The following is a 16068-nucleotide window of genomic DNA, read 5'->3' as shown; positions in this document are numbered from 1 at the left end:
TTAATTGTTTCAAAGTGACAAAGGTAGAAAGACCTTCAAGTACAGAATTGTGTGATGGGCTTTGATAAATTTCTTCATAGCAAACACTGGTGGTTATGTGGCGAAGTAAATGCAGATAATGAAAGACATCGTTTTAAGAATTGTTTTCTTATTTCATTTATTAACATATATCTAAATTAAAGTTAAGGAAATGGAGGCGTTACTTCTTATTCAAACCTTATTAGAGCAGAATGACCCTTCCTACTTCAGCTAAAAGAGGTAACCTTCCAAATACTGGTTGCCAAGGGCAACCATGAAGTAATAAAGAAGCGTTCCTTTCATGTTTTTTTAATACCTTTTGGAGGGGCTTGCACGATTATGATTAGAACTAAAGTGTTGGAATGTGTGTATCTTAAAAGTAATTTCCTCCCCAAATACTTATACATATTTTGTCTTACCTGTATAGTCTCTGGAAGATAGCATCTGTTTGAGACAATTTATGAAATTGCCTTATTAATTGGTGGAGAAATGGCCATGACAAGGTTAAGCATGGGATTTTGTTTACCAATATCCAGTGCTGTTTTCATCTGAAATCACTGGAGGGACGACTTGACCTTATGTCAGTATTTTTCACCAAAGGTTTTGCTCTTTTAGCCTTATGGTTTCATTTTCTTTGGATTCTCAGTCCTTATTCAGAGATTAACGTGTTAAGACATAATTCTTCTCCATACTAGTAAGCGACAGACACCACATTATAAAAATATCTAGACCTGTTGTGTCTGTGGGGAGGATATTGAATTACAATTCCTATCAAACCTTTGCCCTTTGTCTAGGTTTCATGTGGACAAGCTCTCCTCAGCCCATGTCTACCTCCGTCTACATAAGGTAATTGTCCAGCTTTGCTTGTTTTGCTCAGTTCTATGCACCCATGAGAAGTTGTGGGATGTTGCTTTTATAGCTGCATAACCACTATGCACAAAATGATGCACTAATAGCTGTGTACAAAATCACCCTTTCCTGGTGGCAGAAATTCAGTTTCCCCAAAACATTTCAGTGTTCAAGAATGGCCTGATTGAACATTTGCGATAGTGGTTTGATATTTTTCATGTGTGGACCATGTCTAGAATCCGACTTTCAGTTTTGGAAGACTTCCAGAAATTTATCAAACTAAGATTCTTCTTGAATTCAGCTGTGTATAATTTTCATACCAGGCATAATAAGCTGTGAGGAGTAAGAACTGAAAAAAGTATACTTGTTTAACGTCCTTAAAAACAAAGTCATCCAAAGGAATCTAATCAAATAGTGCTCTGGACTCATGCAGTTTGGAAAGCCAAAACTCTGGGATTTCAATCATGGAAAATACGATCAGTTTTATTCTCAAAACATCTCACCTAAATATGATAGTGAGCTTTATGGCTTTCTTGGTTTTGATTTGTATCATGCATCAGCTTAACAATTATGGTTTGTATGATATGCTTGGATGTCAGTTAGTGAACCCAGAGTAATTGTATCTTTGTCTGCAAACCATGATTTAAAAATGAATTTGGTTTGGTGTGACAAGTGAAATCTGTCATAAGCTAATTTAATTGTGTGCAAGAAATAGCAAATCATATTTGTTTGTTTGTTTTTAAAAAAACAATGCTATAGTAAAATAGTTCATTACAATAGCAGCAAATAGTCTTGTAGCATTATTTAGAACCATACATTTTAAAGAATGCAGTATTTTAAATTTCCAGGCCAGTTCATAATTTGCATGAAATGAGTTCTAGCTCAGGAAATCTTATATCGGCGGTCTTCAAACTTGGCAATTTTAAGACTTGTAGATTTCAATTCCCAGAATTCTCCAGCATAGCTGGCTGGAGAATTCTGGGAGTTGAAGTCCACAAGTCTTAAATCATACTATTACTCCTATTAAGACTGGCATTTTTGCTGTAGCTGCCTGTAGTGCAGGGGACTGTGAAACTTTTCACATCTTTTCATATCCACCTTGCTTTATTTTAGGGGCAAACAGTGGATGATATTCCTAAAGAGGTTTTAATAGATTGTGCACAGCTTGTGAAGGCCAACAGCATTCAAGGTAAAATTTTGCCTATATGAGAAAGTGAGCCAAAAAAAAAAATTACAAGGATTTTAAGTGGGGAGTCAAGGAGGAAGACTTTTGAATGTGGGATTAACAAAAAATACCAAAGCTTCAGAGCCTAGAACAATTTGAATCATTTGTAAATTTCAAAATATGAAAAAGATTGTCCTAGCAAAGGCACAGTAGTAATTACGGTAGTTTCAGTCAGGTAGGTGTCAAATTGTAATGGAAGACAGGGTAGAGTGTAGCACTGAAATAGGCAATGCTGTAATTGTGGGTTCATAACTTCCAGATCTTTTCCTTGGTGTTTACCAAGTTCCTCATCCTATTTAGTTTTTATTAAAAGATTTATTAAAATGGAATGCTACAAGGTAAAATTCAACCATCATGCTGCAACCATTACATGCAAGAATGTTGTTGGCTTCTCAGAGTTCTTCCAAAGATGGTAAAGAATATCATAGGAGACTAATTTGCATTGTGATAAATTCATGTTTGGGATTAGTCATGTCTCCCATGACTACCTTAAGTGTGCCCGTTATATGTTCTTTAAATTCCAGGTGTATACCCTGTCCCCACCAGATTGCTTTGATCTAGCATCTGTCCATCTGATGTACCATTGTGTTGGACAGACAAAGCCACTGTTATGGATGAGTCAATATCTGGGTTAATATTCAAGTACAGTGGTACTTCATGATACGAACTTAATTGGTTCCAGGAGGAGGTTCGTAAGGTGAAAAGTTTGTAAGATGAAACAATGTTTCCCATAGGAATCAATGTAAAAGCAAATAATGCCTGCAAATCCTTCAGGAAAATCCCAAACTTTAGAAGGGAGGCGAACAGAGGGCAGGGAGGAGCAGCTAAAGGGGGTGGGTGGAAGAAGCAAGGCTAGGCTAAAGGGTGAGTGGGAAGGAAGAAAGGCAAAGGGGGTGCCCCTCCCTTTTCTTTCTTCAAAAGACACCCTTTCAGTGCCTCTGCAAGCACGCTGTTCTCCTACTTTTTTAAATGCAAGCTCTTTCCCCCTCCAAGCTGCCCCTCCCTTTTCTTTCTTCAAACAAGGGGAAAAAAAGAAACCCCTTCATCCCAGCAGCAGCGGCTTGGGTTCATAAGGTGAAAATAGTTCGGAAAAAGAGGCAAAAAAATCTTAAACACTGGGTTCGTATCTCGAAAGGTTCGTTAGAAGAGGCGGTCGTAAGATGAGGTACCACTGTAGTTGCTTCTGTGAGCCATCTTCTTCTACTTCAGAACTCATCCATGGAGATCCTTCCTTCCTTCCTTCCTTCCTTCCTTCCTTCCTTCCTTCCTTCCTTCCTTCCTTCCTTCCTTCCTTCCTTCCTTCCTTCCTTTGATTAAAATAAAATAAAATAAAATAATTGCAGCATGGTCTTTTAAAGGAATGTTTCCTTGTTCTGTTAGCTTTTGATGGTTCCTGTCATGGCGAAACACTAGATAATTAAGATACTGTTGGTAACTATTGATATCTCATGGAACTTTAGTAAAGAAGTGATATTTTATGTAAGGAGTGATATTTTATGTTCTCTTTCTTCCACCTAAGCCAAAAGTTTTTGGGTTTCTGGAATGCTCCTATTTTTCTGGTTTGCTCAAAATTCCAGAACTAGAATTTTACAGCTGCTGGGTTTGCCTGTTTGGCCTCCAGGAGATATGAGCAGTTGAAAATTGAGGTTTTTACTCTGTTTTATATCAAGAGGGATACTGCATGAAACCTATAACAAATTGAGACAAATGCTTATATGATCTCCTTTACCATAGGCCACCGAGCATTTCTTAGATATGTTCTTTAGTCTTGAAAACTCCTTTCAGCCCTGTGCCTTAGATTCTGAAAACTTTGCTTGAGGAAATATTAGGGCACCATGGGCATAAGATTAAAAAGAAACCTCAGTACTATCTCATACATTTTAAATTCTTTTATCCTGCTGTATCTGCATTCATTGCGTTGACTTGAATCACATCTCAATAATTGGAGAGGGCAAAAGTATCTAGGGCAGGGGTGTCAAATTCATGGCCTGTGGGCCACATCTGGCCCACTGGGTACCCTGGAAATAGCAAAGAGCCAACCCATGGTACCTCTTCCAGCAAAAATGGAACTTAGAAGAGCCATATGTGCCCCCCCCCCAAGCTCTTGTTTTCATTGGCAGAGGGTTGCAGGAGGATGTCGTATAAGGCGCCCCCTTATACGAGTAATATCATGTTGGCCATGCCCCCTTGCTCCCCCAAGGCCAGACACAACCTGATGCGGCCCTCAATGAAATCAAGTTTGACACCCCTGCTCTAGGCAGATACAAAATGGGTTACAGAGTAAGTGGTCAGAAAGGCCCAATACAGTATTAGGGTACTGTACACAGGACTGAAATTTCAGAGTCCCAGTTTCAAATCATCATTCAAATATTTCATAGGCTGAATCATAATTCAGGTCTTTGTGGACTAAGCACAAATTTATTGTTGACCCTTTGGGAGGAAATATGGATAACACTAATATTATAAAGTAGTAATGAATATGGAGACTTATTAATCCAATTCCTGACATGGTAAAACAGTCTAAAATCCCCAAAGAGCTTGCATGCAGCCTCCAACATGGCTCCAAAATTGCCATCAAATTGTACAGTGATTTTTAATAGGCTAGAACAGTGGTTCTCAACCTATGGTCCACGGACCCTTGGGGAGGCTGCGATGTCTCAGGGAGTCTACAAATATTAGATACAGTCTAGTGCTTTAAATGTTGAGTTAAATCTTGGTGGTCTGTGGCCATGCTCTAGGGCCACAAAATGTATTTAAAGGGAGTCGGTGGTGAAGAAAAGGTTGAGAATCACGGAGATCGAAGAAAAATGTTCAATAACTTAAATTAAACCTAGTCTTTGTCCTGCAGTCATTTTTGAAATGCAGCCTTTGGTATGCTACTCAAAATCTAAGTATGTCCTCAAAAAATGGATATGTACGGAACAATAAATGTTACATTATTCAGAGTTCTTTTCAATTTGTGTCAGTTTTGCATAAATAAATTTCATGCTCCAAAGCTAGAGAATAACAGAAAAATGTGTAGGGCTACATGGGGAGGTTTATAACTGTTGAATTATGACTTATATTTAAATGCTCCTTTCGTATCTTTACTATATCATGGGAAGCAGATGGTTTGTTCAGTTGTTGTCTTTAATAAAATCTACATCCCTAGAAACTTGGAACTTCTCTTTAATTCTTGGCGTTGCTTCTCTGTTCCTGCAACAATTAGACAGATGAAAGATTGAGAGTCTCTAACTAGTACCTTTTTGGGAACAACTGAAGCTAGTAGTCAGTTGCTCCAAGCCTCAATTTTTAGTAGATATCATATAACATGATTGGTTAGTATTGTGGGAACTGATGAGAACTTCCACTCTTTCTGCCTCTTTTACATAATTGGAAACACAAACCATATTTCAAGTTTCTTGGAAAATAGCTTAGCTGCAGATACTGCATTCTTACCATGTAAATGTTTTTATCCCAATTAAGGCATTGAGAAAGATGGCCAGAAATGGGCATAATTACTCTTTTTCTGTATAATTACTCTCTTTTTCAGGCTGCAAAATGAATAATGTCAATATAGTATATACCCCATGGGCCAACCTAAAGAAAACAGCAGACATGGATGTGGGCCAGATTGGTTTTCATAGACAAAAGGATGTAAGTATCTTATTCCTTCCTGATCTTTCCAAAGGTTTCAAGCTTTCATTCATCGTACCAAGAAGCTAATGGGAGGTTTTGCTAATCGTCTGTAAAATGCAGAAAGAGTATGTGGGAAAGCAGAAGCATCTTTGGCTTTTTCTCTCATCACTAAAGTTCAAGCTACTTTAGTCCATGAAAAGCCTGAGGCTTCATTGGAGCGCTGATATTGATTGGAATCTTTGCAAGTTGCAAGGCAAAGAGGTAAACAGCACTGCCCTGCTGTTAACTACCGTATTTTTCGGAGTATAAGGTGCGCCTTTTTCCCTCCTAAAAGAGGGTGAAAATCTGGGTGCCTCTTATACATTAAATGTAACCCTGGTAAGACGATATACGGTGAGTAGAATCCGAGACCAAGCTACAAGAAATAAATTGGAATCCCTTTATAATATGTAAATAGATACTTTGCGCTTGGGTTAAAATGGTTTATACAAGAAACACCCCCGATTTGGTGGTGGGGTATGAATGTTTGTTGGGTGGTGGGCACAACACTTGTTTTATGTTGTGTGTACAGTGTTCCCTCGCTTTTCACGGGGGATGCATTCCGAGACCGCCCGCGAAAGTCGAATTTCCGCGAAGTAGAGATGCGGAAGTAAATACACTATTTTTGGCTATGAACAGTATCACAAGCCTTCCCTTAACCCTTTAAACCCCTAAATTGCAATTTTCCATTCCCTTAGCAACCATTCAGATTATTATTCATCATGTTTATTTATTAAAGTTTATTTTAAAAAATATTTATTAAAGGCAGACGAAAGTTTGGTGATGACATATGACGTCATCGGGTGGAAAAAACTGTGGTATAGGGAAAAAACCCACAAAGTATTTTTTAATTAATATTTTTGAAAAACCGTGGTATAGACTTTTTGTGAAGTTCGAACCTGCGAAAATTGAGGGAACACTGTATCTTTATATTGTAAAAAATCAATAAAAAATATAAATTAAAAAATGTAACCCTGCCCAGACTCTCAAATGGATCTTCAAAAGTCTGAAAACAGCCTCTCAAATGGAGCTTTGCAAGGCTAAGGTGGCACAGCAGTTAGAATATAGTACTGCAGGCCACTAAAGCTGACTGTAGATCTGTAGGTCAGCGGTTCAAATCTCATCACCGGCTCAAGGTTGACTCAGCCTTCCATTCTTCCGAGGTGGGTAAAATGAGGACCCAATTGTGGGGGTATTAGGCTGGCTCTGTTAAAAAGTGCTATTGCTAACATGTTGTAAGCCACCCTGAGTCTAAGGAGAAAGGTGACATAAAAAAAAAAATCAAATAAACAATATACCTGTTCCAAGCTGTTTGCTAAGGACACTAGCCAGATGGATGCTGGTAGGCAGAATTTTTTTCCCTTATTTTTCTCCCTAAAAACTAAGGTGCGTTTTATGCCCCGGTGCATCTTACAATCCAAAAAATATGTTTTTCGGTTCCCTAATATGATGTTCAGCTAAACTTCCACTGAATAACATTGTGTGAGAAACATTGCCAATGTTTAAACTATGATGCCTTTTGTAGCAACTGGTTATACATGGCTTTCCTTTATTTCTAGCAACTTGATTGCAAGATTATCTTTTGAGTTCTAATATTTTGGGGCTATCCCATCTGCAGTTCCTGAGTTTAGAATAAATTGTTCAGATAAAATTTAAAAATACCACAATTCACTAAATTTGGCTCTTCCAGTTGCAAAAGATAAAAGGAGAAAGGATTGATCATGGTAAAAAGAAAAAAAGAAAAGAAAGGACAAAGCATATCATGCACATGATCTTGGGGAAAACAGAATAGACAGTTGTGTGAAGGGTACAAACAAGAGTTGACCAATAAAGCTCCATCTCAATCAATTTTGGCTAGTAGCTATATTTACTGTTATAGTCCCTATAGTTTCAGAGAGTTATCCAAAACTGCTAAGAACAATGCTCTTAATGGATTGTTAGGATCACCTTTGTATACCTGGGAAAGGAGAAGTGTTTGGATGGGAAAACATAATTTACACATAAGGCCTTCCATCAGCTTCTGCCTTCCTAGATTAAAAAAACCCCCAATCCTATAGAATTAAGGCTTCTGTGTTACTCCTCCAGCATGACTTAAGGACCAGTGAAATGATTTAAATTACTATTTTTACTGTTTTCTTTCCCTTTAGAGACTTAAAAATAATTTTTTTTACTGAGAGTGGAAAATAAAGACATTAAAGAAATTTGGAGGAAATATCTCCAGCAACTATAGTAAAACGAATGCCATACAATACAAATAGCAAGTATTTTTCACATAGGAAGACTCATGCCTTTAAATCTGCTGTTTCTCCTTCAGCTGAGATTTCCAAACTCTTTTAAAAACATATTGAAAATGTATGTGATCTGTCACCTTTCGAAGCTTTTATTTCCCCATATTTATTTCTCCTGGAAGAAATCCAGTCACTGAATTATTCTTAGCCAGCCTTTGGGACAACCATGACCTGGTTGACTGACAATCTCTGTAGACTCTTAGCCAACTAATTTTAGGAAAGCTAAGAGCATTGCTGAAGAATTTGGTTTTACTACTGATTTTTTTTTTTGAATGGCAGAAGAATCTGAAAAAAAATCAATGGAAAAAAATCCATTGAGAGTGAGTCATTACAAAACATAATACATAATAATGCTTATTTTTTTCTTGGAAATAAATATGGAGTTAAAGTACTGTATTTGTCAATTGCATGAATATGTGAAATTTGGCTGGAACCACACAGACATTCTTCCCACCTATTCTGGAACTATCAGCAATTATAGAAGTAACAAAGTTTATGAAGCTTCAGTCCAGCAGCTACCTACAGGATCTAACTTGTTCGTGTGACACCAATTCAAAGGGGTCCATGGGGTTAAGGATAGCAAATATCCTTTTTTTCCAAATGTAACATACATGCTGGCTATTTGGCATGTTGGCTACTTTTAAGACTTCCTACATTATTTTCAGTAAGTGATCTAATATCCTGAGCCTGGAAAAAATAAGTCCTTTCCAGTGACATCAGAGGGCTGTGAATGAAAGACGGGAGGCCCTGCATTTTTCAAAATGTATTTTTAACCAAATGAAAGCAGAGAGTTATTGACTTAATATTTTTATTTGGTGAACTAGGTGAACCTCAGGATAGTTTCCCGCTGTTCTAAAAGAACATCTGTCACTAACATTTAAAAGTGAATCCAGGACAATCAGAATAGTCTGCTCAATACGAGCATAGGTTCTCTCCCTTTTTAAGGCCTCACAGTAGAATTTTCTTTCTGCATTGACTTTATGGGGTTTGAGTATGTATCAGTATTTGGAAGGCATGATTGTTTCCTGCCGGTTTATACTTTGATAACAAATAAGGCAACCAAGGAAGCGCATAAGTTTCAGAATTTTCTCTTCCTTAATTGGATTTTTTAAATTAGCGATTGCTCTACACTCTTCCAAAGCTCTACTTTGAAAGGCAGAAATAAATCTTATAGATGCTGTTTTCAGAGGGTTTTTGACTGGCTTCTGGAAGCATTAAAAACCCCGATCCAAGTTTCCTTATCCCAAATTCTCATGATTCTTTTATTTTGCAGTATGCATAGAAAACATTTCAGTGATGTTGACATCAATCCTATATCTATGGTGCCAAGCACAATTTTAGTCCACAGTGAGACTCACAAAATTACACAGTTGGAAAGTAAATATTTTAATCATCAAATCAAAGTTCTCTGAATGATTGCTTTACTTTAGTGATTTGGTGCCTGTAACTGCCAATATATAATAATATATATATAAAATATATAATAAAAACAAACATAGAATAGAATAGAATAGAATTTTATTGGCCAAGTGTGATTGGACACACAAGGAATTTGTCTTGGTGCATATGCTCTCAGCGTACATAAAATAAAATACACATTTGTCAAGAATCATGTGGTACAACACTTAATGATTGTCATAGGGGTCAAATAAGCAATGAAGAAGCAATATTAATAAAAATCTTAGGATATAAGCAACAAGTTACAGTCATACAGTCAACATGGGAGGAAATGGGTGATAGGAATGATGAGAAAAACTAGTAGAATAGAAGTGCAGATTTAGTAGAAAGTCTGACAGTGTTGAGGGAATTATTTGTTTAGTAGAGTGATGGCGTTCGGAAAAAAAACTGTTCTTGTGTCTAGTTGTCTTGGTGTGCAGTGCTCTGTAGTGACGTTTTGAGGGTAGGAGTTGAAACAATTTGTGTTCAGGATGTGAGGGGTCAGTAAATATTTTCCCCGCCCGCTTTTTGACTCGTGCAGTATACAGGTCCTCAATGGAAGGCAGGTTGGCAGCAATTGTTTTTTCTGCAGTTCTGATTATCCTCTGAAGTCTGTGTCGGTCCTGTTGGGTTGCAGCACCAAACCAGACAGTTATAGAGGTGCAGATGACAGACTCAATGATTCCTCTGTAGAACTGTATCAGCAGCTCCTTGGGCAGTTTGAGCTTCCTGAGCTGGCGCAGAAAGAACATTCTTTGTTGTGCTTTTTTGATGATGTTTTTGATGTTAGGTGACCATTTTAGGTCTTGAGATATGATAGAACCTAGAAATTTGAAGGTCTCTACTGTTGATACTGTGTTGTCTAGTATTGTGAGAGGTGGAAGGGTGGAAGGGTTTCTCCTAAAGTCTACCAACATTTCTACGGTTTTGAGTGTGTTCAGTTCTAGATTTTTCTGGTCACACCAAACATGGTGACAGGTGTGACCTTTCTGTAGTAATTTTTGTAGTAATCTTGTTTACACTAGGATGAGATCAAAATAGTATCTCTTAAATATCCACTTTCTTAGTACCTGTAAAAGTATTGGCTGTCCAAGTAACATGACCATGTGAGTTGCTTCTACATCAGTGTTGTCTCAGGAAATAGAAATCTGAGTGTTAATCAAAGTTAATTGAACTACATTTTTATAAGAATTACAGTTCTTTCCTGTTCCAAGGTGAAGACAGTGACAGTGGAAAAGAAGATAAATGAGATTTTGAACCGATTGGAAAAGACCAAAGTGGAGCGATTCCCAGATCTGGCTGCAGAGAAAGAAGCCCGTGATAGGGAGGAGAGGAATGAGAAGAAAGCCCAGATCCAAGAAATAAAACGGAAGGAGAAGGAAGAAGTGAAAAAGAAAAAGGAACAAGAAGATCTTAGGTGAGTGAGGAAATGGGTTCTTTTCTTGCTATCCCTAGAATGGGCAACTATGGAAGGTCTGATTAATTAAACTAGGAAGCACAGACATATCCATAAGTTTGGATGTTCAGCAGGTCATGGAAGAGTTTCATTTTAAATTGGGAAGGGAGGTGATTTGCCTTCTTCAGTATCTTGCTTTGATCCCAGCCTAACTCTTATTTGATTTCTCTCCTGTGCCTCGGAAGTTCCAAATAACTAAATAAAACTTTCTGTTAATGGTAGTGTAGTGCCAAGATTTCAGCTTCTTCCTAGTGATCCTGCAAGTTAACAGTTTGTGCTGTAAGGTCAGCAAAATGTTCACACACAACCTTGTTACAAATGTAAGTTTTAATGTAAGAAATGTAAGAATTAAATAATTAATTTTCTAGGGTGAAATTTGAATTCTAGTCATGAATTCTAATTGTCACAATTTTATTGTACACTTAAACTTTTAGCTTAATGGAAACTGCAGTTTAATGTTTCCAAATGTAAAATAATGCACTTGGGGAAAAGGAATCTTCAATCTGAGTATTGTATTGGCAGTTCTGTGTTAGCAAAAACTTCAGAAGAGAAGGATTTAGGGGTAGTGATTTCTGACAGTCTCAAAATGGGTGAGCAGTGTGGTCGGGCGGTAGGAAAAGCAAGTAGGATGCTTGGCTGCATAGCTAGAGGTATAACAAGCAGGAAGAGGGAGATTGTGATCCCCTTATATAGAGCGCTGGTGAGACCACATTTGGAATACTGTGTTCAGTTCTGGAGACCTCACCTACAAAAAGATATTGACAAAATTGAACGGGTCCAAAGAGGGGCTACAAGAATGGTGGAAGGTCTTAAGCATAAAACGTATCAGGAAAGACTTAATGAACTCAATCTGTATAGTCTGGAGGACAGAAGGAAAAGGGGGGACATGATCGAAACATTTAAATATGTTAAAGGGTTAAATAAGGTTCAGGAGGGAAGTGTTTTTAATAGGAAAGTGAACACAAGAACAAGGGGACACAATCTGAAGTTAGTTGGGGGAAAGATCAAAAGCAACGTGAGGAAATATTATTTCACTGAAAGAGTAGTAGATCCTTGGAACAAACTTCCAGCAGACACGGTTGGTAAATCTACAGTAACTGAATTTAAACATGCCTGGGATAAACTTATATCCATCCTAAGATAAAACACAGGAAATAGTATAAGGACAGACTAGATGGACCATGAGGGCTTTTTCTGCTGTCAGTCTTCTATGTTTCTATGTTACTTTTTTCTGTTATTGTCACTGAGAGCATATGCACCAATGACAAATTCCTTGTGTGTCTAATCATATTTGGACAATAAAGAATTCCTGTTCTATTCTATTCTGTTCTATTCTATTCTATTCTAATTCTGAGTCTTACCTCACTGGCAAAATTCCCCTTCATATTAATTATTTAACTTTACAAATTAAACTGTATTTGTTTTCTTTTTACAGAAGTTACTCTTCCCTAATGAAAGCAGAGAATATGACTTCTAACCAGGTGTGTTTTTTGATACTTTTGAGATGAAACAATAGATGTTATGATAGTCCTCTCTGAGTCCATCTTCCTTGTTAGGATTTAGCAAGTAACATATACAGTAGAATGACAGAGAATGGAATGCTTCTTGCTTATCTAATTGCCCCTGATACTAGGCTGCTTTAGTGGAAAAATCTGTAGTCTTTAGATCTTCACTTTCTATCTAGGTAAATGGAGTCCATCATTCTCTTCCATAGTTAAGTCTTGGATAAATCATGCATAGCCATTATGTCTAATAGTAATTGATAGCATTCCATTCCATATAATTTTCTAAAGTATCACTCAGCCTTTTGTAAACAAATGCCAGTTTACCAATGTACTTGGTTTAAAAATGTATTATCTTTTATTTGTCCTTGAATTTCCTCTAATTAGCTTCCTTGGACAATTCCCAAATTCCCTAAGTGAAGGAAATAAACTTTTTTTCTATCCAGTTTTTCATATCATTCATCGTTTTATGCAGCTGTGTCAGATTAGGTGTCTTCTTTTCTGCGACTAAAATATTTCAGATGTTGCAGCCTTTTCATACAGAAGAATGCCTCCAATAAATAGACATTTGGGCAGCCATTTCTTCATGTGCTGTGTGCTGTGAGATGAACATGCTTGCAAAACTCTGCTTTGGGATCATAGGAAGGGAAGAATGTGATTTCAACATTTCTTTCCCTGAGGAAGTCACAACAATTAACTGGAATAAAAAGAAAAGTGTTCTGGTATTAAATCTGTGGTGCTGAGCGGCTTAAAATATTAAAGTCATAGTTTAACACATTTTTTTGTCTTTCCTTTCACAGGATGGCAATGACTCCGATGACTTCATGTAACTCTAGGCACCCTTCTTGTGGAAGGGATGAAGATGTATTTTGACATCTTAGCCTTTTGCTCTGGATGCCAAAAATAAGCAAATGAAATTGAGAGCCTCTTTACTTGTTTTGTTGTGAGCAGCAAGTATCTGTTCATTTTCCTGAGCAGATCATTCCAGTTAAAGTTCTGAAACCATCAGTTGTGACTCCAAAGCTATTAAAATGTCTTACTTCCCGGAGAGGCTGGATTTGAGGGTGTCTATATTTCCAGGATACGTTGAGGAGAAGGCTACACTCAAGAGGCTTTGAGCCAGAAAATCAATTTCTGCCTTAAATTTTCCTGGGGAGCAGATCTGGAATATTTTGTCATTATCTTTTGAATATGCGTCATTGAGATCAGAAATATTTATATCTCGCAGTGTTGGGAGTCCGAGTTATTTTTTTTTTAAATTACTTGGTTGTTTGGGTACCTGGTTGCACCAATTACAATTTGATATCTCTCATCCCTTAGACATCTGAATTCAGAACATCTGTCTTTCCATGCTTATTTTACTTGGCTAGAATCCAAAACATCTTTCACCCAACAATCCAACATTGTTTTGCATTTGTAGCACGCTGCAAAACCCAGTGCTTTCTTTCAAGGAAAGAAGTATGCACTTTTGGGCTGCTTTTGTTATGTTTGGGTTGCTTGTGATCCTGATGCAGAACTTTATGCGGGGTGGTTTTTTTGCCTGCCCAGAGTTTGCATTGGAATAGTAGAGGAGCCAGGAAAGGTTCCACCATTGATTCTCCAATTCAAGAGGGCGTTCAGAAGGTCTATTTCTTAGATTCTCTTCTGAACAGCAGCATATAATATTTCTTTGCAGTGAATGTCAATCTTTTTTCTCCCCCCTGTAAAAAGTGAAAACAAAACAAAACAAAAAGGTGGTAAGCTGCTTTCTCAATGTAGCATCTTAGTTTGGCATTACCCACATTTTTTTTGCTTGGGGATTTTGTCTGTTTTCTGGCTTATGGTGTCACCGGGGCATCTTTTGAAATGTAAAACTATTGCATATGAAATCAGGATCTCTAGATATGAAAACTCTGATATGAAAAATATAATGTGAATTTCTTTATCTGAATAAGTGCCTCAGTATAAAAGAAAAATATGAGGGAAAATGGTATTAGCTACAATCTCTGTAGAGTCCACAACCTCTAAACTTGAGAGCTGCTGATAGGATGTTGGAGGGGGGAAAAATAGGTTTGTCGAGTTATCATCTTTTACTGTGTTTGCTTGTTTTCTACCGTGTTATCACTGAACATGCAGAAAAACATGGCCTTGACTTCTCAAAGGCTCAAATTCCCATTGCTGTCCCTGATGCAATTTTTCAAAAGGTTTTTAAATAATCTTAGAAAATGCCTTCAAAGTATTTTAAGGTTCAGCATTAAAACCTACACTGAAATTTGGATCTGTATGCTTGTGTAGGGTTCCATGCATTTGCTACAATGATTTCCCCAACACGAAAGCAGAATTTTTGAGCATTCAGGAAGAGAAAATAATGCTAACAAAAATTTAGTTATGCAGCATTGGACCTTGCTTCCAAGATGCATTGGGTTTCAGCATCTTGTTGTTTACGCCAAAAAAAAACCCCACTCCCAGAAGATAAACTAATTTATGAGAAAGGTAATATTGCATATACTAAACATAATACTTTTATTGGCAACTTTGTCTTACTACAAATTACTCACAACAAAAAGTATTTTTTTCCACAAAGAAACAAAAACATGTATCCAATCATTGATTTCAAAGCATGTAACTGATTTTCAGCAGTTTGAAATGGCTGAATAGTACATTTTTAGTAATAACTTGGCAGACTTCTATTGCAAATATATTTCCATTGCAAATATAGTTTGTTTCCTTCTGAGACGTTACACAAAATTAGGCTCGGACATAATGGCTCATTCTCTTATAAAGTCATTCATTTTTAAAGAGTTGCAAATAGCATAATCTCATTGAATAACATTAGCCTAGATAGTTGACAGATATCTATATATAAAAACCAAGCTAAATAGTTGGCTATAGTTCCTAACACAGCAACGTGCGCCAGTTTGTTGTATTGTCTCAGATGAGCTGGCTGTTTAATAATGTTTCTGGGAGGTGAGACCTCGAGTAAAGAGTACTTGTCTTCCTCCAGGATGTTCCAGTGTTTTTAAAAGGTGGCTTCTTTAGGCTTTTACCCATTTGGACTTTGTAAGACTGATAATCTTTTACTATATTCATTGTACACTGTGGCATGCTTGTAAAATGACTACTTTGATTCTGAGACTAGCAAGATTGATATTTTAATGCTGTCTGGGACCTTTTCCTTTCCTTCCTTGTTCTCATCGACTTTGGAAAAGTGAGAGGATCAACACAAAGTGGGGGAAATTACTCCAAACAATTTCTAAACATTTAGTATAAATCTTCCATTTTTTATTCAAAATAACTTTAAACTTCAGGAAATATCAACTTCTCTGAAACACAGAATTTTAAAGAGGTGACTCAATGGATTCCTGTGAATAAATAGGACATCTTTAACCGATTAGAGGACATGTGTAATTTTTTTTGTTCTTAATGTACTATGTTGTTGGTTTTGGGTTATATCCTGCAACTAAAATGTTGATCTGTTGCTATCCTTACATAAATGTTCATTGCTGAGACTGCTGTTATTTCCTCACTGAAAGTCATCCAGACAGTTCTCCAAATTCAGTAATTCTGTTCTTCTGAAGGATTCAGTCGTCTGTATATACGTGTCTTCTGTTTTCACCTGAATCTTGTTCTGACTGACACATAAACTATTTAAACCTA

The 16068-nt window shown here is 37.0% G+C and overlaps 1 protein-coding gene across 1 annotated transcript in view; it reads left to right on the top strand.

Annotated features, from left to right (window-relative positions):
* Positions 1 to 16068, top strand: part of CCDC25 (coiled-coil domain containing 25) — a 24019-nt gene extending 7951 nt beyond the window's left edge. The window contains exons 4-9 of the mRNA XM_070734918.1: positions 813 to 864; positions 1981 to 2056; positions 5625 to 5728; positions 10689 to 10891; positions 12366 to 12411; positions 13233 to 16068. Of these exons, the coding sequence (XP_070591019.1) occupies positions 813 to 864; positions 1981 to 2056; positions 5625 to 5728; positions 10689 to 10891; positions 12366 to 12411; positions 13233 to 13262 (511 nt within the window). The 3' untranslated portion in view covers positions 13263 to 16068. The remainder of the gene's footprint in view (positions 1 to 812; positions 865 to 1980; positions 2057 to 5624; positions 5729 to 10688; positions 10892 to 12365; positions 12412 to 13232) is intronic.

Source organism: Erythrolamprus reginae, chromosome 1, assembly GCF_031021105.1.
Source record: "Erythrolamprus reginae isolate rEryReg1 chromosome 1, rEryReg1.hap1, whole genome shotgun sequence".
NCBI lineage: Eukaryota > Metazoa > Chordata > Lepidosauria > Squamata > Dipsadidae > Erythrolamprus > Erythrolamprus reginae.
Note: the sequence above shows the minus strand (reverse complement) of the source record. Positions and strands in the feature narration are given on the sequence as shown.